The sequence below is a fragment of the Acanthopagrus latus genome, chromosome 5 (assembly GCF_904848185.1).
Source record: "Acanthopagrus latus isolate v.2019 chromosome 5, fAcaLat1.1, whole genome shotgun sequence".
Lineage (NCBI taxonomy): Eukaryota > Metazoa > Chordata > Actinopteri > Spariformes > Sparidae > Acanthopagrus > Acanthopagrus latus.
In genome coordinates this window covers 13,970,008-13,992,077 of record NC_051043.1, presented here as the reverse complement: position 1 = coordinate 13,992,077, position 22,070 = coordinate 13,970,008, and the positions used below count along the sequence as shown (strand labels likewise).

The window sequence follows — 22,070 nt, the reverse complement described above, 5'->3', positions numbered from 1 at the left end:
AACCACAACAGCTACTGACATCAAAGCTCCTCTGAAGCGTCTCTGTCACAGCAACTAATCCACCAGGACAGACACGAGGACGGTTCTCCTGCGGAACAAAGAGCCGAGCTGAAACAAGGCCGCTGCAGTCCGCTGGCTATCGACCAGCCGGTGTCTCTCACAGGCCGCTTCCTTCTTCTCTCAGCGGGGAAAAATAACTTTGAGCACTCTGTCCTGACAACATGACAGAGGCAGCTTTAATCACTTTCCCTCAAGGATCAGTGAAGTCTCTCTTATCTTAATCTTTGTAATAAAAGGGGACAGAATGGGAAGTAAACAAGTACAGAGTGTGTTCAGTCACAGAGTGACAGCGCTGATGTTGAGGACATGTAGAAGAAGTTTCTGTTAGAATTTACTGTCTTCAGGAAGCGCCTCTGACAAACTCTGATCATATCTTACTACTTAATTCTACCCAGACTCTGATACTTGTAAGAGTGTATGTGATGAAACAGCAACTCATTCAATTTCCTTTGAGTGCATATTTTTGCTATTTAGATATCAGTTAAGTGAAATTGCTGCTTGCAGTGCTGGACCTAGTGAGAATCGACTCCCAACTCTGTGGCCACATACGACCTCTTTGAGCTGACAGTGTCTCAGGCGCTCAAGAAACTTTCAAATACAGCCTTCTTCTGAACCCAGTGTACATCACCCACTGGAATGAAACAGCAACAGATGGTGACAACATCTGAGCAGCTAAAGAGGGAGGGAGATTAATTTGTACCTTTGGATTCAAATGGATCTGGATCATCTAGATGGACAATCGTGAGGCTGTTTTGAAGCATTTTTGTATAAGGCACCCCATCTTGGAATACTTTACAAGACAAACTGAATTTGGACACCCTGCAGTCTTTCATGTCTCTCGGTGCTAATCAGGTGGACACAAACACTCCAATGAGATTCTTATGTTGCTCTATGTCTGCTGGATGTAGCCGTAGGGACTTGTTCGCGGGTTGTTAGCTCTTAAAGTATGTCTTCTTAAGATGATGATAAACAGTGATCAGCCTCAACACTGAAAGGATTTACTGAAGCTCCGACCCTGGTCTAGGTATAGACACAGTGCCTCTGGGGGTGTCTGGCACCATGGTATTAGCGGCACATTGGGTTGCATGGTGAGAGCATCTGTGGCTTGACAGTGTTTCCTGCAGGTAGGACACCGCAATCAGGGAGTGGTGTTGCCACGAGGCATGATATTGTGTTGGGGATCAGTCAGCCAACAAAGGACTGACATTTCACTTTCCTCTCCGACGCTGAGGTTAAGTAGAGCAGGAAGCCAAAAGTTTAAATTGTTGCAGTTTAAAGCAGTCTTGAACAAGCATGCAAGACAAAGTGCTTTAGGACAGCAGAGAAAACAGCAGCAGCAGTTTGACAGGCTCCACAGTCCAGCGACTATCAGTGCTGAAAAGCTGCCGACCACACAGAATCCCTGCCTCCGTCTCCTCAGCGGGAAAATAAAGTTGAGCGTTTTCCTCCTGACAAAGTGACAGTGGCAGCTTTAATCTATTTGCTGCACCGTCCAAAAGGAGATAACTCCCCGAGGCCATCGATCCGCTAAAGATTTCTGACGCCCGTCCGTGATTGTCTTTGTCCCGCTCTGCCTCCACCGAGACTCTGAAGTGCTGATGAAAAGGTTCGGGGTTTCCTCCGATTGCTTATTAAGAAAGCTGATTTGCTTTAACCGGATTTCTCGCCGGGCGCTTGTCGTTTCACTTTTTACATCGTGATCTCTTGTTCCTCCTCTCTCTTCCTCTCTCTCCTTTTCTCACTCATTCTTCTCGCCCTTTCCCCACGTCAATGACCAGTTCGGATTTCTCTGATTGCTTATTAAGAACATTAATTTGTTTCCCCCTAGCTTTCCCCTGACACTCGCCCTCTAGATTTCCCACAACTCAAATCGCTTATTTCGCTCTCTTCTCTTTCTTTAATATCTCTTACACTTTTGCCCTTTCCCCTCTGTCACCCCCCTACCCCCAACCTGAGTGCTGACCTCTGTGTCCACTGGGGGAATCTTTATTGTCCTCTGCTGCTGACAAGATGACAGCATGACAACAGCAGCTCCCAGAAACCCCTAATTGCAGTGTGGCCTGCCCTCTAATTACATCAGTCTTCACCGAGTAAAAAATGGAAATGAGCAGTCTCAGTGTGCAGAGATGTGTTACCAGGCCGCTAACTGCTGTGATCGAGCACCTTCTGTATTTACACTGAATGATATGCGGCGAAGCGCTCCTCCACAGCAGTTTACAACGAGCAAAACACAAGAACAAGCAGAGATTCTCCTCAGCGGCCAACATCACAGGAAGTTGTTCCTTATTCGTAAGGAAAACAAAGGTCAAAGGTCACAGCTGCCACGACAGCAGATGTAACAAAATATTCACACGTTACCAGAGGGATCATGAATAATGGAAGAGAGCTATAACAATTAATAAGGGCCAAGAAACCTCCCACCCCCCTTCCAAAAGCAAACTGGAACTATAATAACAAACAGAGGATATCAGATTTGTATTTAGTGCAAGACAAACAGGACTCACAACACGAGTACACTAGAAGTACTGAGGAAGAAAAAACTCAGAAAAAACCCTAAAAAACAAACAATCTTTTCAGCAGAAATGAAATTTGATGTGTGAAGGTAAGTTTTTTTTTTATTTCAAATTTTGTTTCTGTGTGCGGAAATGAGAACAAATTAAAACATTTTTCTTTCTTTGTAGGGCTAATTATTTAAATGTTTCTTTCTGTTATATAATCATTTTGATGAGGACATGGGGAAGTTGGCACGTCAGCCTCTTGTGGTCAACATGAATATTACAAAAAAAAAAACAACACTTAAATACAGCCTTAAAAAGAAAAAAAAAGTATCTTCTTTTTTATTAATGTTTTCACTGTTGCACACTAAAAAAAATCTTCATGAGAAAATTTAGTTTTCTCTTGAAAAAGAAATCACTTTAATTCACACATGAACATTTTCACGATGCAAGTCTTTTCATTAGTGCATGAAAAGATTGATTAGGGTTAACAAAAAAATGAAAAGCAATTCAATTTATCGTAATATACAGAACTTGCAATATAAATTCAAATTTTTAAATACTGTTTTTTCCATTATAACTACGTCTTCACGCTGCCTGTGACCCTTTGAATTGATCAGTCTGAGCTTTATCTGTTAATGTGGGAGTGATGCTGCATCTATCCGGCAGTAGAACCAAACTCAACAAGAACCCAAGAGCTTTTTTTTTTTTGTTGTTGGATAAAAAAATAAAATTCTGTTCTATGGTGTAGTTTACGGTGATGCTGTGTTGAATTTGGATGAATCAAATTGAATTTGGTTGTTTTCCTTCAAAAGGTGTTGCTAAGGTGTTGCCGGCAGGTGACAGCTCGGGTGTTGTAGCAATGAGAGTGTCAGCAGGTGGTTAAGAGGATGTCAGTAGGTGTTAGCTGGGTGTCGTACGTGAGTGAATCTAGCCAGGTGGGAGGGAGCAGAAGGGTGGGTGGGGGTACTCACTGTTACTTACTTGAACGGCTTCTCCCCGGTGTGCGTGCGAATGTGGTTGTTGAGTGTTGTGGCGCCAGCGAACGCACGGCCGCAGTATCCACATTTGAAGGGTCGGTCGCTCGAGTGTGTCACCACGTGGTTCCTCAAATCTGATGGCTGAGAAAAGGACTGGGAGCAGTGGCCGCACTGGTATGGTCTGAAGGGGGAGACAGGTGAGAATGTAAAGTGGGTGTGTGTGTGTGTGTGTGCAGGTTTATGCTCTTTCCAGGTCATGTGGTGGAGAGTTAAGTGTTGTGATCAAGGTTTTGGTGGAAGCCTCTTGAAGATGCTTCTGCTTTATTTTGTCCAGAAGTGCTTTGGTACAATTGTGCTACCAGGTTAACTGCACTTATTGTTATTGTATACTGTATTTCTGTTAGTGACAATAAAAAAAGGATTGTGGTCATCTTTTCCTGGAAGACTTAGCTAATGACGAGACACCTTTTCTGATAATCTGTGCACCATCAGGTCACTGAAGAAAATCTCTCTGTATCATAGCTTATAGTCTCTGACACATGACTGCACTATTGACGGTCTTATTCACACTTGGTATTATCATGTGGTAATGGCACGGTACAATGGTGCGACAAGAACATCTTGAGGAAAAAATATTATTTATTCATTCCCTGAATGCTGTAGTGATGAAACTTAATACATTTTCTTTACATTATCCTAAATTCTGTTGTTATCTATAATCATAGTATTATTCTCAGACTGCTGTTGCTCCGTTTCTCTGACTTTTTTCTGACCACTTTCATCAAGTTTTGCTCTTTTTTAAGTTGAAAATGCTCGTTGTTGTGCAGATTTTGAGGGAACTTGTGATTTAGTGCTGTATAAGTTTGTCTTCACAGACAAATATGAGATGCAAATGATTACATGAACACACAACATGCAAACATACACAGACAGAAGATGTGTGTCTGCAAACCAACACAGCTAATCACACAAATCAAACCTGTAAAACACACAGTGGGAGACAAACTTGCATGAAGACGCAGAAATATATAGAGAGGGATGAGGCATGTAACCATAATGTAAGGTCTGGAAATACAGATAGCCAACACACACACACACACACACACACACACACACACAGGGCAGCGGAGTTGGACACTGCTCCTGTAACCATGGCAGCATGACCCTCATCAACAATGCAGGCCGAGATCATGACTGGACCATCTATCACCGTGTGTGTCTGTGCTTCTGTGTGTGTGTGCAGTTAGAGAGTGAGATAGAGACAGTAACAGAACAAGAAAAGAAGATAAAGATAGATATAAAGAGATTGTGTGTGCTTTGTGTGTGTGTGTGTGTGTGTTGGGCCCGAATGTGAGCTCACAGTGATTCAGACTGGCAAAAAAAAAAAAAAAAAGGACACAAACAATAGCTGTGTGTCTGCTAATAGTGTCCTGCTTCCATACAGCAGCAGCAGATCTAATCTTACACTGTTTCTATTTATTTAGCCGAACACACAGTCTCCTGCTTCTATTATCTGGTTATTTTGTTTCAACTTACAGGACACTTCAGTGTGATCACACTCTTTGCTCATGTCTTGCAAACCCTCGCCGTTTTCCATCATTTTCCCCCGCCTCTAAACCTATTTACAGATATAAAAAGGGAGAAATCTAGGGTACATACTTTTTGTGCTGAGCTCAAATGTTTAGAGATTATTCTATTGTTTGCTATGACCACTTTCCAAAGTGAGCCTTTAGAGTAGGATGAGGACCATAAAGGTGGGTCCTTTAAAGGTCCAGGAAGCCAGTCTAAACACGGCTCTAATTCAAAGATGAGACAGTCCAGAGGTGAGCCTTATAGAAACCAAAACTGATGGTATGGGAGAAGTTCTCATAAGACATCTTCCCCAGATAGGAAGATCTGACAACAGTACACATGCAGTTAAATGCACAAATAAGTAGATGTAAAAAATAAATGATTACATAAATAAGAAAACCAAGACTACTTCTTAAAAATGTCATTTTTGTGGATTGCCATCATCATCGTCATCTCTATACTTTCCCTTATTTTAATACAGTTAAAGGTGCACTATGTAGTTTTGGGAAATCAGGAGCGATCTTCTTAGACTGTTTTGTTATGCCTAAACAAATTAAATTAACAAACTCTCTGCCACCTTTCTGGCTTCAAACATTGTTTTCGGGACTTCATTTTTCTATGAGAACAGCTTGTTTATTCAGTGATGGCATAAATCTCTGTTTTCTGGTTTTGTTTTAGTACATTGCACACATTTCAAAGAAAAAGACTGAGTTAATGAGTTTCATTCGACAAAAAATATTTCAGTTCCTAATATTACTTCTTTGTCCCAGAAGGATAAAGATTAATCCTTTGGCAGACAAAATAAAATAGTTGTTCATAATGTTTTATTCCCCTTTTTCCTATTTTTCTTCTGTATTTATACCACATGTGTTTTTCCCCATTGAAGCATTCAAACCTTACCGTCCTGCTGTGCACAGCTCTAATCATTTTATTCCACATGGCGTCGGTAGGAAGGTCTTTCTCTCTATATTACCTAAAGGGCATGTGCATCCCTCAGAGACACGCTGTATATGCACACAAACTGCACCTTGTTTATCAGCGTGCATCGCTGTGCTCTGTATTACCATGTTAGTTAAAATGTCTCTGCGGTGATGCAGCCAGGACGCAGTCACCGTGTGCTGCCTGTCGTCAGAAAATGAAGTGATTCTTATTCTGAAACCAATAAGACAAAACTCTGACATCAGTTCCTTACAAATAGGTAAACACCCCAGAACTAGAATGAAACAAATAGACCAACATCCTCACAGCTCCAATAAATCACAAACACCTACTGTACCCTGTGAGGATGCGGAGAGGACACACACACACACACACACACACACACTCACACACACACACACACACACACACACACACACACACGCCTGCATGCGCACGCACACACGGACACACTCACTGAGGAAAGTAATAAGAGTAAAATAGTGTAATATAAAATCGAAAAATTCTCACTTGCAGTTTTCCACATAAAAGGCGTCTCGCCGTGGGGGTCGCTTCATTTATCAGCCGGCTGGTCTATAAGTTCACGCCTCAGTGGGCCGCACCACTATTTATTAGGTGGGTTTTCTATGAAGAGCTGCATTGATTGTGAATAGTTTAAGTTGATGAATGTGTGGATATTATTTATTAAGGCAGCAGGCCGGGAGATTAATGCCCGGTTATTGTTTATTACAGTGGAGAGAGAAGGAGGAGGAGGAGGAGGAGGTGAAGCATAAACACCTCCATCGCACGCACACACGGACACACACACAGGTATGTATATCGGCAGCCAAATATTTGCACACACAAGCACATGCAAATATGTGAATGAGTCAAATCTGCACAATCACGCGCATGCATGAATTACCACACACACGGTCATTTGTACAGGAGCTCGACTTGAGCCTCACGTGTTCTGAACCGAGGACTGATTCACCGAACTTAGACCCAATTTCAAGGTTTAGTCCTATTTTCAAATGCAAAACAACAGATGTTACAACTTGAGGATTTAAAGGCCCTCTCCGCTTTGTATGAAACTGAGCAGCATCTCTCTCGGTGCCTGTTAGCCTCACAGTTATTCAGTCTGACGGTGTTACAGTCTGTTGACAGCACAGACAGCCACATATGCTCAGAGTCAACACAGCGATAGGCTTACAAAAACACAAACTAGATGCTCCGATCTGGTTCACAGATAAGCTAATAATACTTGGTTTGGACCGCCGATGAGAGTCGAATCGGCTGCGATGTTGTTCCCACTTTGCCTTGCCTCCCCGTGCGTGTGTGTGTGTGTGTGATCTATAAAATTAGTCTTTTTCAACACGTCTGTGAAATTCAGTTTGGGACAATAAACCTTGTGTCGCCTTTCAACGCAACATGTGGTAACAACAACAGAGCCAGTGTCAACGTGTCGCCGTGTCCGCACCTTTAACACACGAGCTGCTGAAAGAGGCGGGCTGTGTGTGTGTGTGTGTGTGTGTGTGTGTGTGTGTGTGTGTGAGAGAGAGTCGGACTGCATGCCAACCAGCTCCTCACTGCTCCAATTATTAAGACTACATGGGAATGAAGTTTCTTGGCACTCCTTTTCATTTCATCAGAGGGAGGTCAGAGGGCAAGAGTGGGGACAGCAGGGGGTGTAATCGTTGCAGAGTCTGAAACGGCGGCCCGCTGAGTGAAGGAGAGTAAGCTCCTGAAAAATACTCCACCAGGACGTCTGTGTCCAAATACTATAAAACGAAAAAGATAGGGCGGATAATTTTCACGTGACTTCATAATCAAATCCCCCTTCGAAGCTGAAGTTTATGTGGTGTCTATCTTAGCCCTCCAGCCACTGTCACTGTCGCCTGTTACCTTTCCTTTTTGTCGACCATTTTGAAACCTAACCTTTATGTTATGTATTTAACCACAATCACGACATTGCATCGAAGAAAATCTCTGTAGGAAAAAGGGACAAATCTCCAAGATGCTGCGATTTCAGTTATCTCACACAAATTGACCTGTTGGATTAACTTTGCAGAAACAACAGTCATTATCTCGATACTCGATACTCGATACTCGATACTCTCGATGCTCTCAATACTCGTGAAGTGATTTGACTTGTCTTGCCTTGTTTCAAGACACCGATATGTGTTTCTAGCTAAGGCTGACGCTGTTTTTTCTTTTAATCAACAGAACCGATACAGAAACCCCCCCAAAAAACAAGCATTATCTATGGCTGACATATCTTATATCAACCACAACCATGTAAAACCATAAAATACATTTTTCCTCTGTGGCTGTTTGGCTCTGTGATGAAATATGCAAGATCTCACTGAGATGAAGCTGAAACAGAAATTATAGGTCGAATGAAACATAGAAAAACAGAAACCAAAACCTCAGAGCATCACTGAATAACAGTGATGAACATCATAGACAAGCACATTGTCACATGGAGGTAAAAATGATTCTTATCAAGAAAACATTTTGAGCTTTCAAGTTGAATTCAGGCCTCTGTGATCAAGTGAATCTGTGTGTGTGTGTGTGTGTGTGTGTGTGTGTTTGCAGCAGGCAGTGATGCAAAGTGAAGTGTGTTGATTGACCCGTATGGAGTCGGCCTAATCCATATGGAGTTATATCTGCGCTGTGAGGACGACTCCTCTGTCCGCCTCGTATGAAGACATCATCCCCCCCGAGACCAGCAGCTATAAATCACTGCTCCCGCCTCGTCAATACACAATCGATGGCTCTCTGAACACACATGCATACACACACACACACACACACACACACACACACACACACACACACACGCTACGTATGTGAGTAGACATGCGCACGTCCGAGCACAAATGAAATCACTGGTAAACCCCCCATACAAACACATGAAAGCTCCTCCGGCTACTTCTCACTGTGTTGCTTCCACCACCATCCATCTCTCGTTCTGTTTCTCTTCGACTGTATTGACTGTCCTCTCATCATCCAGTTGAACTCGTCAAATCAGCCGAGAACAAAAAGCAAGCGAACAGCCGATACAGTGTCATCGCAGACAGCGCTGTGTTTTGCCTTCCGTGTAAACATTTTCATCAATTGGTGTATGCCAAGGAACACGGTACACTTTCAATCTGACTACTGCTCATCTTTGTTTTCTCGTTGCATCCACTGAGAGTGCATTGGGACCAGCTGGATTCAAGCTCTGCAGAGTTTGGTACTTTAGTCCGGCGTAATTTAACAAGAGTCCTGTGGCACCAAGTGAAGGAGCTGGGGTGCATTTCTCAGACTTCTAACAGCTGTAATCAGACCCAGCTGCAGTAAATTCAAACAAAAGACAACGGATGACATCTGATAGCCAGCGAGAAGCCGGTTTCTCATGTTTTAAAAATCAAGTGCCACAACATTCAAACTAAATAAATAGATTGAATAAAAGAAGAAAAAAAAAATCAAATCAAACAAAATCCACTGTGTTTAACAAAAGCAAGATAAAACACAAAAAAGTTATATTTACATGGCTACAGACCACCGTTGTTAAAATCCACTCGTATGCCGACACAGATGAGGTTTTTATCATAGTGGCAAACATGACGGATACAAATAGACTTTGAATGAATTTCTACAAGCCCGTCCATCACAGTGATGGATCATTATTAGGCACTCCTGCGGCTACACGCTGAAAAAAAGAATAAAGTAATTTCTCAACACATCTGTGTGTCCAGCAGGGACAACACACATCTGTGTTAGTGTTTAATGCAAATATGTCCTCACTGTTGGGTGATAAATCTCCTAAATGTCAACTGTTTAGCAACATAGAGAAACAGCCCTGTTTTAGCCTGACATGCAAACATTTTGAGTTAATTGTGTTATTGTGAATTTTCTCGGCTCACGGAGCCTTGAAGATTTGTGTTTTACTAAGCTCCACGTGAACACAGCTCCATCAGACGCTCCTGATACCTTCGATTACCTACAGTGCTCCTCTTACCTCAAAACTACCAGTGAGTTAAGTGGTTAACCAAGCAGAGAGAAACTCAACTAAAATCATTTAACAGTCCCTGAGAAAGACAAGTAGATGTCATTCACACTCCTTCTCTAGATTTGATGCGCTCTGTTAACGTGACAAACTTTTGCTCAATAAGTGACTTAATACATTTTCTGTCACTTAGAAGTCACTTTTTTTTTATGTACGTGACATCTATTATTTTATCAAATGGCAAAAAATGACTCTTTTCTTACAAGGAGCCAAACTGTACATTTGTGAATTAAGCTAAAAATAAAATACAAATAGCAGATCATCAGAGTGGATCACTGAGGGCTAACTGTCAAACTATGACTGTAGAGATACAATGATGAAAGTCAACGATGGTGTCATTACTGCTTTATCTGCACCAATAAACAGAATTCCACCACAGACTAAAAGTGATATTTTAATCGCAGTGGGGAATTAGAGTTGAATAGTTGTTAGAGAGTTTACTGTAAATGTTACTTTGCAGGTTATCCAGTCCTGAGTCTCAAAGGTTTAAGTGGGAAATGCTGATCTCAACGGTAAATGCACTAAAAATTGTTGGTTTTCTGAAGGATCCTCATGTCCGCAACATTTTTTGCTGTGATCGTGTTGTGTTTGTTGTGATTTTGTCATTGTGTTGAAAATGCACTTCATTTTTGATCCCAAATGTAACTTTTAATTGGGTCACTTTCTGTCAGACTCTGCTGTTATTTCATCACTAAAGCAGGGGCCCTCCTGTAGAATATTTTACTTTTACTGTTTCAAATAATGTTGCATTTCTCCCTGCCGGAAACCACTGTTCTGTCATCCTGCTGTACATGTTATTTGCATGCTACACTATGTAATCAAGGTCTTAATAGTCAATACAAATGTGCAAAATCTGCATCTGAATCAAAATCTCTTATTATTCTGTATGTTCTCCGTCTAAAAGCAACACTGAACATTACTTTTGAGACAGCTGAGTCATCGTGACGTGAAATTATTACCATGAAAAATGAAGGTTCATTGGGGAAAACCTCTTTCCTTGCCAATTATCTCAGCTCAGGGTTCTTCAAATTTTCCAGTGATGGAGTTAAAAATTAAACGTACCCCATTACTCATGTAGGATTACTGTCGCTCCTACCTGAGAAACAGAGAAAGTTACATGTTTAATGTATCACTGGAAAAAAACAAAAAAAAACACAGAGCCATGTGCTGAGGCCAAATCACTGACAAGGCATTGCTTGATGGTAAAAACACATGACAAAATGAACATTTAATTCCTATATAAAGCCAAGTCTGCGCTGATACACACTTTCAATCGGCTGTAAACTGTCCATCCTTTGATATACAAGTGTGATTATTTCCATATACACAACATGCTTGATTCATAAACAACATCAGCCACCAGAATGAGACCTGAATTGCGAGCAGTGGAGATCAAAGTGCTTAGCAGAAATAGCTCATTTTCAGAAAAGCACTAATGACTCTTCTAAACACCAGTGCCGTAAACACATCAGTCATAAATGCAGTTATTAATTTCATTCATTGCTGCGGTTTACACCGCGTTGCTTTTGTAGTACGCATGTCAGACCTGTAAGTAGAAACGCAGCACATTTCTGTTATGATTTTTTTTTCCTGATTCATCACTCATCGCTATCACCAAACTTAAACAGTATCCTGCATCCCCGACACCAGCTTGAAACTGAATCGAAAGCCCTTCCAAGGCCTCATTGACATAAACACACTGCTACTCTGATGATGGATTTTGTTGAAATGACACACAGGGGGAAAAAATGACACGGAAGACGAAAAAGTTCAGAAAATGAAACACTCAGCAGAAAAAAAACAAACCTGAAAGAGATTGAGCTGAGAGGAGTTGTGTGCCTTTTTTTTTAAAGCTGATATAAAGAGCTATCAGTCTTGAGCTCCAAATGTTCACATCAAGTAAAGATCAATAAATATGTATGAAGGGAGGGGGGGGGGGGGGGCGCGCAAAGAAATCAGGAAGGGAAAGAGAGAAAAGTAAACGGTGGAAACACCACACTCCCTGTACTGGTTTAATGTTGGACTGAAACCTTCATCTTCAATGATAATACAGATAAGATAATAAAAAAAATCAAATATAAAGGGTGGGTTAGTATAGTTTAAATGTTCATTGGTTTGGGTGTTCAACCACCTCAAAGACCCCTAAAGCCTCCTTAAAGGAGTAGTTCGGGTCTTTTGATATGGGGGTTGTATGAGGTACTACTAAAGGACTTCTGAAGTACAAGCTCCTCTCAATTTCCATCAAATTCACCTAAATTACCTGTAGAACTTCCTCAGTTACTGCCTGCGTCCTAATGGTGCACCCGAATGATCACAAAAACCACCTCAATGACTCCTCGGTGACTGGCACAACCTCCTAAAGAACGACTAGAACTCTACACAGGACTCCACGTCCCTCTCCAATGACCAGGAGAACATCCTGAACCACCACTAGGACCACCTATCGTACTCCTCAAGGAGAACACCTTATCATTTTAGATGACCTTAGGACCCTCTCAAGGGCCACCGGAACCACCTACAGCACCTCTAGGACCTCCTAATTCTGTTGCTTCTTTACAGGTGACACAAACTAAAATACAAAGAGTCTGAGATAAAGGAGCTTCTGACAGCTTCTGGTTTAGTGTCATGGGAGCCGTGGTTGTTGAATGCTTGCAAAACAATTGTGGGATGTGCCTCTTAAACAGGGTAATGAAGGAGATCCACATTGGGACCATACCAGGGCTGTAACCTAAACAATTAAAATCCGATGCTCTGAGTGACAATGTGAGGTTTGAATCGGAGGATCCTCGACTGATTATTTGAACCATCAACATTTAGATGGAAGCCCTACGAAATACGCGGGGGCAGGACTTCAGGGAGCGATGCCGGGATGGGCATACTGGTCTAAGTCCAGTCCACATGACATGAGGTACAGTGGGGCCTTGGAGCTCCAGGACTCAGGTCTGTTTGGCTTGTTCAGCTGAATTTTATCTACTCCTCCGTCCCATAAAACCTTCCTATTGACAGGCAGCTCCACATCGACCCTCCCTCCCTCCTCCATATCCAGCCCACATTTTTCTTCCCTATGAGTATTAGTTTATTGAATAAGTGGCATCTGTTTTCCTGGCCCCGTCACCGTAAGGCGAGGTATTTCTCACTGACGCACAGCACTGATTTATACGCCGCTCTGACTCTCCCCGCAAAAAATAAAGCTAAGCAAAAAATTTCCAATACATCCTCCGTCCACCCAACACACACACACACACACACACACACACACACACACACCACACGTCTCCTCTTCTTCCCTCCCTCCTCCGTCCATGCTGTATATAATTAAGTTGGCAGATGTTATACACACTCGAACACTTTTACACTCTCTTCACTCTTGTGCACAAACTCCCACTTTCTGTCACACACAAACGGCGTTATGAGTAGACGACCATGGTGATAAGTTGCAACTGAATGTCAGGTTCGCCGGCCTCTGCTGGAAAACTGAAACAACAGGTTTTAAAAACTCGACTGCTGTGTCACGCTCATTGTGATAATGTTTAATCCCAGTAAGCTTCCCTGGCTTTTGTCACAAGAAACAAACAGGTGTTGATGGCGTGTGAGTATTAATTTTTTTAATTAATGTGGATTGATCAGAAATGCTATATATTAATATATTTATCATTTATGAGAAAAACTATTCACAGAGCAGCCTCAGACTTGAGCTTCAGATGAAAGTTTTTGATCATGACAGGAATGAATTTCAGTCAGCTATCGTATGAAGATTTTTCAACACATTTTACTTGAATGACACTCAAACGCGTAAAAAGTTCCTTATCTGTACCGGATTCTCATTTCAGCCCAGTACTTGCTCAGTCTGGTTGTATGTACACGTTTCTACACAGTAAAAATCTTGATGTGATCATTATTTTGAAGCTCAAAAAATAGATGAATTGTTCATCAAATAGCTTGACCACCATGGTTTGGTACCCAAAACTGTGTGGGGCCCAAAAGTCAAATATAATGTATTATATTGAGATTTGAATGCTCTCTTACCTGTCTGGATTCTGCGGACAGACGTGCATCTGCAGCAGGATCCTCTGGGTGAAGGTTTTGAAGCACTGGCCACACTTCCACAGGTGCCAGTCGCTGAAATCACTGCTCAGCTGGCTGGTGGAGGTCGGGCTCGCCAGGACCCGCTGGTTCTTTGACCCCAAATGGCCGAAACTGGAGTCCGACTGAACATTAACCCCGACCTTGTCTAACAGGGAGAAACTCTTAGGGCAGGGGGAGTGGGGGAAGACCATGGAGCGCATGAGGGCAATAGAGGGGGTGGAAGATGAGGAAGATGATGAGGAGGAGGGTTTGCCATTCTTGCTGAAGGACTGTAGGGACTCCTGCCTGGTCATGGCTTCCACCACCGTGCCTGGGACATTTACTGAAGACAGAAAACAAAAAGAAGCAATGAGCTGTGTCATTTGAGTTTAGAGGATGCAAATAAAAAGTTTGACCAGCCAGAAGACAAAATAGGGCTGCAAGATTGATCAAGATAATCCAAATAAGGCAAACTGCCATATCCAATTCCCAAGAAGCTCCATTTGTTTTGATTCAATAAACGTTACATGTACAATTAAGTACTTCACCATTATTCAGTACCATTTATGGCGTTGCCAACAAGTATTCTTCTCCAGATTAAATAAAACTTGGTTTTAATAGTGTGTTTCACTGAAAATGCGAACTATGATGCCAAATTGTGAATCATATCGCAATATCTGTCAGAAATAATTGTAACAGGATTTTTTGACCATACCGTGCAGCCTTAAGACAACATTTTGCCTGTGTGCTGTGTTTGATGAATAAAAGTAATTCAGACTTTTTTTTTACGTGATGGAAACAAAAAAACAGCCACAGTGTCCTAAAAGGGGCCAGATCCGGCTGGCTAGCCCAGGGCAAACTGCGGCTCCTGGTTCCAGTGAATGGAATTATGGGTTCAGTTTGGCTGTTTGGAGTCTGTTCGTTAGTACAGTTACAGTGACATACAGCTCCTCTCTCCAACCACAGAAATGATTCTTGAACTACGACTCAGGACCCGAACTGGGCCACCAGCCTGTTTCTCATGGGTTACCACATGATGGCCCAACGAGCCTTCACTTAACTGGATAAACTGATTAGAACATTTATTGTAACGACTATCACTAATGATAATACAACTGTTAGTGATGCTACGTATCCTAACTCCCTCTGCACTTGTTCTGCAACAACAACAACAACAACAACAACAATAACAATAATAATAATAATAATAATAATAATAATAATAATAATAATAATAATAATAATAATAATAATAATAATAATGGTCTGACTTCTTGTGACTTGCAGTGATACAACAAGTACAACTACAAGTCAAGCGAGTGCCACTTTTACAAAGCCACAAATCTACTGCTGTTACCACTTCACTATAACTGGTACTGTTCCTACCATTACCACAACCAATATTAGAACTAGCAGAATATCAAGATTATTTTTTAAAATCTAAACTATCTGTTTAAGTTAAACCCAATTTTTATTTTGTTTTCATTATTGTTTCAATTATTGTGCGTTCATCCTTTATGTAAAGTATTCTATGTTGAGCTCAAAATCGTATGTATTCTTTGAGATAATTATTTTATTTCCCTGTTAATTCAGTTTTCAGAAGTGCTTTTTTACAAAGCAATACGACACAGAAGTCAGCATGATAAATGCATTAAGCAGATGAGATGAGCAGATATGGGATGCACAAGTGTTGCTGGTGAATAAAACTGGGGAGTAAAATAACATTAACAGAAAATAAAAACATTACATAGAAGTGTGTAAATTAGATTTGGGCTGAACCAGCTGATGCCAGCTGTCCTCACTTGACCCGGCGTTCAGCTGTGCTCGCTGCTGTGCGGTCTGACCAGCAGACAGATCTGGACTTCATAATCCGTCATTATGTTTGAAATGGCATCAAGAGTGCCTGTCTTACTTTAACTCACTGAAGAAGGTTCCACTTTTCAATCTGTAAAACTGGTTTGTTTGGAAAAACCTGGCATGTGGACTGGTGGGAAATCAAACATCAAACATGGACGCAGATGGGCTCTCTTCGAGGGCGTAGTCAAATGACTTATTTGGTCATTTAGGTAGCAATGTTTTTGGGGGTCAATTGTAACTTTTCTTCCTTCCATTTTCTTTCTTGTTATTAATTCTTCCACTTTTGTACCTTTTGGGACCATTTTCCATCTCTGTCACCCAAACTGTTCTCATTTTCTTATGTTTAAAAGCACACTCTACATTAATCCAAGAAGAACTGGTTGTCTTTTGTTTGCTCTAACACTCCCATGCTGCACCTCTGCAGTCAGGTCATCACCATTTTCCATCCGTCATCAGCTCACCTCTGCCATCAGGCCACCAGGCTCCATTGATCCTCTAATAACCTTATGAGGAGATAATTACACCATCTGTAAGTTGCCCGACGGCACTATTGATGCCTGCGTTACGCGCCGCTCGCCAACACTTAATTCATTTCGCAACAAACATCTCATATACAAAAAATGCACGTCGATACGGTTTGGGCTGCGCATGAAATGCATCATCAAAATGGGAGAATTATGCAGATGCCGTTTGCAACATTGCAGAGTCTGTGTTTTCTTTCTTTGTAAGGGGGTGCACTCTCGTCCACAGGGATCTGACGTGAATACAAACTGAGCACAGGCTCCAGTCTTGATGATGGAGCGGAGTGCAAAGTTTTAAATGTAACTTTTCAAGCCTGAAGGAAGCATATGCTTAAATACTGAGGAGAAGTGGGGAGGATTATCGCCCCGATCAGTCTTTCAGTTTCAGCCTGTTTTCAACACACTTCCTCCTCCTTTACTATGGCATACTGAGAACCACATGATGACCCCTCCCAGCCTCAATTTTGAGTTTGTATCCGTTTCTCTTTGTCATGCAGTTTGATGCTATGTGCATTTTGCATCAGCAGAAGGTCTAACCAGCTACTCATTTCATTTATGTTCTGGAGCATTTGTTGAGGGCTATTTCAGCGTCAGGTAAATCTAGATTTGGTGCACTTGAGAGGTCAGTGAAAATAAACTGCTGTCAATGTGCACGGTGATGACAACACATGTCAAAGAGCTGCAGAGTGGCTCACGGGTCTGTTCTTAATGGGGACAGACACAGAACTTGTTAGCAGGATTGCTGGTTTGGCTCTGCACGTGGGACAGCCTCATCGTTTACAGTTATACTTTAGTTAAGTATTGTTATATTGACATCGATAAAATGAAACTAAATGGGATAAAGTTTGACTCTACAGATTCTGTTTGTGGCTGCGCTCCCTCTAAGTGTCTCTCTGTCTTCCTCTCCTTACTGGTATAAAGTACTGTTTATATTATGTTGCCAAAGCGCTGTTAAAAATCAATAATGATAAGTTACCACAGATAATAAAGTCTCATGAAATCAATGGAGGCAATTATAATGATGGTAATAATAATATGTCAAATAAAGAAGAGATGTGCGTATGAAGTACAGTCTCGCTGCTTCACGTAAGCTCACTTCTCCTCCCACCTCTCCTCTATCTGTCCTTCGCACTTTCCATTGAGTCCTTTCCTCTCCTCTTTTCTTCTCTCTTCTTCTTACTTCTCTCTCACTCGCATCGTTTTCTCCTTTCGTGCTCTTCCTCCCCTCCACTTTATCTTACGTTCCTATAGAAACACTACTTATTGTACTACTCTGCTTTACCGCTGCTGCTACAGGAGAAGAAACACGTAATTAGAAGTAAAGAGAAGAAGAGACAAAAAATGGCAGAGTAAACAAAGGGAAAGAAAAGAAAAGGGAATGGAGAAGAGGAGGGGAAGGATGAGGACAAGAAGAGGAGGGATGTGAGGAGAAGAAAGACAGTGAGGAGTCCCCCTGAAGTGATTTTTTCCTCTTCTGTCAGCTCACATGTTGATGTTGTTAGGCGGCGGCCGGGCTGCGCAGCGTCAAGCCGACAGGCTGTGATTGGATGGAACGTGAATGAGTAAACAACCACAGGGTGTGTATGCTTTGACAGTGTGTGCATGTGAATGTGTGTGTGTGCGTGTTTTCATTTGTTGTGCGCGGGAGTGTGGTTTGGCTCTAATGTGTTCTTTGTTCGTCTTTAATGTGTGTTCATGTTCTCTACTAAGTCTGTTAATGGTTTGCTCGTGTATGTAAGTAAGTGTATAAGGGGTGTGTGTGCCTACTGCTGTTTGTTGTGTGTGTGCATTAGTGTCAAATAGTCTGACCTATTTTTTCATCAAATTTCTGTCTGAATCTAGCTACAATCATTTCCTCTTAATTCATTCAGACTTGAATGAACCTCCTTAGTTTCACCTTTTCTGTGTCTAAATCAGAACAAGGGAAATTGCAATAAGATTTGGTCCAATCATCTATTAAAGTTATAGCTGCAAGATGTAAACTTGTCCTAAATTTTTTCTTTCTGTTTTTAGAAGATTATCTTGATCTATAGTTTAATATCAAGGCATTCTCACATGGGATTACAAGACACCACCGTAATGCTGAAGGTATGTCATCTTCCCGTTTTACAAATATCAGCAAAAGAGAGAGAAAACATGAATTGTAATTCAAATAACAAAATGCTGTATCACCAAAAATAGAAAATAAAATAAAAAACACATTTGTCCACCCATCCACGCAATTTGCAGATTTAATTATTTGATTTGTCTTGGTAAATAAAGTTATTTCTAAACCCATGTCATTTAGATCAACAGAATTAAAAGCCCCGATGTTTCTTTCCCCCCAACAAAATCTCTAAATGTCACCAATAACAGCTCAAAGAGTTGCCTTTGTCTGTAAATCAGTGATTATAAGTAACATTGTTTGACCCTGTGACCCATGTCAGTACTCACTGCCAGGATGTTGATCATCTTCATTGTGCAAACAAAGTTGCCTGGTACGTCGCAATTCATACTGCGAATAGACAAACCAGTTGCGTCATTTTTCCTCCTGCAGCTTCAGATTTGTGACTATGTGGCTGCTGATTAAAATCTCTCAACTTTTACTGATTATAAACAGTCTGCTTCAGCTGCCTGAGTGCTGTTTGGCATGACACTGAACCACAGAGTGACCCAGTGGAGCTACATATTGACCATTATATCTACTGTATATGCAACCTTTTTCATATTTTACCTCTTGTATTTTAAATCGATACATGTCTTACATGTTAATGTGCGACTGTGCTCGACAGGCTCAGGCGTGATGTGTTTAATCCATTGCACTGAATCTAGTTCAAATTGAAATTTGAAAATTTCATACTACAATATTTAACTGGTTTCTCCTCAGTCTTTCAATTTCTCTCTCGGATGATGAGGCAAAGTCATTTTCTCACACACCCCTAATCCAACAATTATTTTTTTTGATCTTGTTTTTAATTGTCACAAAATAGTTTTACCTTCATGAAGCAGGTTTCAGAGTAGCATAATTAATTGACAGACTGTATAATCCATTTCCTTCACTCACATTTTGCATTTTGCAGCACCCACAAAGGGAGACACTCTATATACAGAGCTACAGTGAGCTGTGGCTGTGCTGGACAGTTCCCAGTCTGAATATGCTTCGTCGGCGCCTTCTGTACTAATAAAGGTCAAAATTTGAAATTTCCTGCTCCACTATGGGCACAAAGTCACAGTCCTGCTGTCTCCAGCGCAGAGTTTCGACATCGCACTCGTCCTTTGCGGGCACAATCAGCAGATAACAATGCCATGGAAAACCCAAATGCATTTAGTAGCAAAATGTCTTTAATTTAGAGCAGAGCTGCTGTCTTTCAGTTTGTACAAAAGAAGCGTAATCTAATTTCACTTCATTTGGATGTGAACAAACTTTTTTTTCACCGCAGGGCGGAACAAAAGCAAAGTCTCTGTCTTCCCTCTGCCACTGGTGTAGGTACCCAAAGTATCTGTGCGTCTGAATCTGTGCTTGTGGGACGAGATGGACGGAGACTGTTTACGTCTAGATAACCAACAATTTACTTCTAAAAATGACCAAGGACGTTTTGTCACTTTAAAGTCTTTGAGTTTCGGTAAGCTGAAGAACAGGACTTTAGTTTTGTCATCCATGTCAAACTGGTAGATCCCCGGATTCCTGATGCTGGTATGTTACACTCCCGTAGCATACCTATCACTATCTGGGAGAGGGACTGAGCTACCACACTCAGTCAGTCATAACGACACTGTGGCAGAGAGGTGTGTGTATCAGTGTATGCCATGCTGAAACCTGCAGCCTACTTGAGTTTTACCTCTCAACCAAGAGGCAACGGAACACGTTGCAAAACTTCATAGCTTTGGAGGACTACGGCACCTCATATTAGCTCCACTTGAACTTCATAATCAACTTTTTTGCTGCATCTAAACAGCTGAGGTTGATTGAATTGGGACGTTACTTTTAAATCAGGTCATGAACTGAAGTGGCGATCCAGACCTGTTAATGGAATGAGATGGAAGGTCAGAAGATCACTGCAGTTGTTTGGATTCATCCTCCCGGGGCCACGAATTGTCTTAATTAGATTTTGCGTCACTAAATTCGGTGATTGTCCAAATATTTGACTTTGATGTAACATGCTGCACAGATCAACAGACATGACCGTTGCTTCAGCTGCATAGCTAAGGCTGTTAAAAATGTTCTTTTCTTGTTTAAATTAGAAGAAAAAGGCTTTGTTAGGAACGCACTGGCAAAGCAGATGCTCATAAACATAGTAAAACTGTACAAATGTGTGTTTGTGTGTGTTTGTGTGCAGGAGCTGCCACAGTCCTGTCACAATGAACAATGTCATGTAAAAGAGTCGTTCCATCTGTAAAACAAACCAGTTTGTGGCCAAACGTCTCTAATTTGCAATCAGCACGATCTCATTTAACTGCGACTTTGTGAAAGACGAGCCCCTAATTCAATTCATTTCAATTTGGATTCCAAAGATTAAAACTCCTTCTTCATGTTTTGTTTTTTGCTCCATGATTGTGTAAGCCCCCCCCCCCCCCAAAAAAAAGAGCCAAAGTTTGTTGTTTTTCCCCCCCGTAGGGAGTTGGTCTGTCAAATCCACAGAAAAAACAGTTTGAATGGAAACGATATAAACAGGCTGACTGAGCAGAAAACTGGAGGATATGTAAACAAAAATAAATTAGTGACAGAGAAAGAGAGAGAGGATGGACAGAGAGAGGACAGAGAGGGGAGGACGGAGAGAGGAGGACACAGAAGGGACGAGACAAAGGCCAGGAGAGACAGAAGAGGAGAAAATGACCGATTTGAAGTGGGAGAGAGGAAATCTTCACCGGTAATCAACCATCCCAGTTTGTCAGAGACATTTGAACCAGCTGAAACTGAGAAAACATCAGCCCTGACAAGACTTTCATCAAAAGCCCTGCCTTTGAGTGTCACGTTTATCCTTAGCGAGGGCAAATACTAATGCTAACGATAGTTAAAGACATACACTTTACGGATAAATATTCAGATTTAGGTCTGATCAGTGGGAAAAGTGAGCAACAGAATCAAACTCGTATGGGTCACAACAAGGTTACTAGGTACTAGTTACTACTTGATTTAAATACGTTTTCAATCACACTGTTAGACTATGGCATCAGCAGGTCATTGGTTTTATGTCACGACAACCTGTCATTAGACATTTTAGGTGTATTTTACAACAGCTTGAGTTCATCCCTGTGGCTTATTACAGGTTAGACTGAGGTAAGTTGATAATATTCTCCAAAAATAAACACTTCTGAGTTAAACAAAAAATACTGCTTCTCCTCTTTGTATGCAGGCTACTAAGCTAACTGTAATGTCTTCGAATTGTTGTTCTTTGTTTTCTTTGGATACACACAATTGATCGACCAATTTTCAATTTAGAATTAAAAAGAACCATTTACTGAGAGGAAAACATGCTGTAAAGCGCAGTGAATGATTCCATATAAAGATTTGGGTTGGTGCTTCACTCTATGCCACAACGAAAAACAACCCATCTCTTTTCGCAGAACT

The 22,070-nt window shown here is 41.4% G+C and overlaps 1 protein-coding gene and 1 long non-coding RNA gene across 2 annotated transcripts in view; one reads left to right on the top strand and one right to left on the bottom strand.

The window, feature by feature from the left end:
* prdm6 (PR domain containing 6) overlaps positions 1-22,070 on the bottom strand; it is a 109,419-nt gene that overhangs the window by 10,497 nt on the left and 76,852 nt on the right. Inside the window, exons 8-9 of the mRNA XM_037097627.1 lie at positions 14,106-14,487; positions 3,540-3,716 (exon numbers count right to left, since the gene is read on the bottom strand). Coding sequence (XP_036953522.1) covers positions 3,540-3,716; positions 14,106-14,487 — 559 coding nt within the window. The remainder of the gene's footprint in view (positions 1-3,539; positions 3,717-14,105; positions 14,488-22,070) is intronic.
* On the top strand, positions 3,581-10,894 carry LOC119019231. The gene is made up of 3 exons (XR_005074962.1): positions 3,581-3,732; positions 6,779-6,856; positions 8,624-10,894. It is a non-coding gene; the product is annotated as an uncharacterized LOC119019231 (long non-coding RNA).